Raw genomic sequence first — 1222 nt, forward strand, 5'->3', positions numbered from 1 at the left:
AAATATACCCAGAGCTCTTTTCATTAGTTGTCCAAGCTGGCTCCTTTCCAGTGGCTAATTATATTAAGTCGTTGGCTGGAGAACATGAATATCTTGCAGTCCTTGACTGACTGACTGATAGCAGCTCTGCACTAATTAAATGTTCTGTGCTCAAGTGCCTGAGTGAAGTGCAGGAAGAGCTCAGCAGTGCTTCTAGAAGCCTTGCAGGGAGCCAAGAGGGAGCAAAGATGCTCTCAGGCCTTTGAGGCAGGTTCTGTAATGCTGGGAAGGGCTACAGGGTCCAGCAGCAAGACCATTTTCAGTGTGCTGTGCCTCAACACGGTGTGTGCTGACTCTGCTCTGTAAGTGGAAGTTCAGGACACATCAGTGGCACAGGAGAACAGCACCAAGTTCTGGTTGGGTTTTGTAATATTTGCAAGCTAGAGATAAATGTGTAACCCAGGGGCAGCTTTCCATGGGTATCCTTATAAAGAGCCACTGGCAGTTGACTAAAGCCTGTGTGACCTCTGGCCCTGGCCAGGCTCATAAGCAAAGTGTAGTGACAGCAGGAGCTTTATTTTGTGAGCAACTGCCTGTGCCTGCCATGACTCTCGTGGGATTTTTTTCATCAAAAAAAGCCAGAACGCGCTGTCACCTCAGTCTCTGATGTCTGCTCACAGCAGAAACAACGCAGATTTTCTCAAACTAGAGTGTAAAAAGGCCTGCAGGCATGTTGTACCAGGAGCTGGGTTTGCCAGGATTAAAAGAGTTCTGTGAGGACCTGTGCTGTGCAGAACTGATTTAGGTTTTGCTTCACTGTCTGTACTATATCACTTCATAATGCTTCTTTCTTTAAACCTCTTGCCCAACCTTGTAGCGTTTAGTGGTGAAGCCTGATCAGCTCATCAAGAGACGTGGGAAGCTTGGACTGGTTGGGATTAACCTCACTCTGGATCAGGTGAAGGCTTGGCTGAAGCAGCGCCTGGGCCGGGAAACCACGGTGAGTGTCAGCCCAGCAGCAGGGACAAGGCCGTTTTGTCCTGTCTCCTGCCTCCTCACGCTGCTGCTGTGTGGGAGTTCCTCCTGCTGTGGTGGTGCAGGGCACATGTGATGGTGGTGCCACAGGAAGGGAGGAGCTGTCCCACATGTGAACTTCGTGCTGGTCAATGAGCACTGAGAACAAACACACTGTGCCATGGCACAGAGCTCGGAGCTCCCTGTGACCCTTTGCTCTCTGGGTCTG

At 50.3% G+C, this 1222-nt stretch overlaps 1 protein-coding gene across 2 annotated transcripts in view; it reads left to right on the top strand.

The window, feature by feature from the left end:
• Positions 1 to 1222, top strand: part of ACLY (ATP citrate lyase) — a 19259-nt gene that overhangs the window by 630 nt on the left and 17407 nt on the right. For both annotated transcript variants that reach the window (XM_009069771.1, XM_009069770.1), the window contains exon 2: positions 857 to 979. In XM_009069771.1, the coding sequence (XP_009068019.1) occupies positions 857 to 979 (123 nt within the window). The remainder of the gene's footprint in view (positions 1 to 856; positions 980 to 1222) is intronic.

This window comes from Acanthisitta chloris, unplaced genomic scaffold (genome assembly GCF_000695815.1).
Source record: "Acanthisitta chloris isolate BGI_N310 unplaced genomic scaffold, ASM69581v1 scaffold26842, whole genome shotgun sequence".
NCBI classification, from domain to species: domain Eukaryota; kingdom Metazoa; phylum Chordata; class Aves; order Passeriformes; family Acanthisittidae; genus Acanthisitta; species Acanthisitta chloris.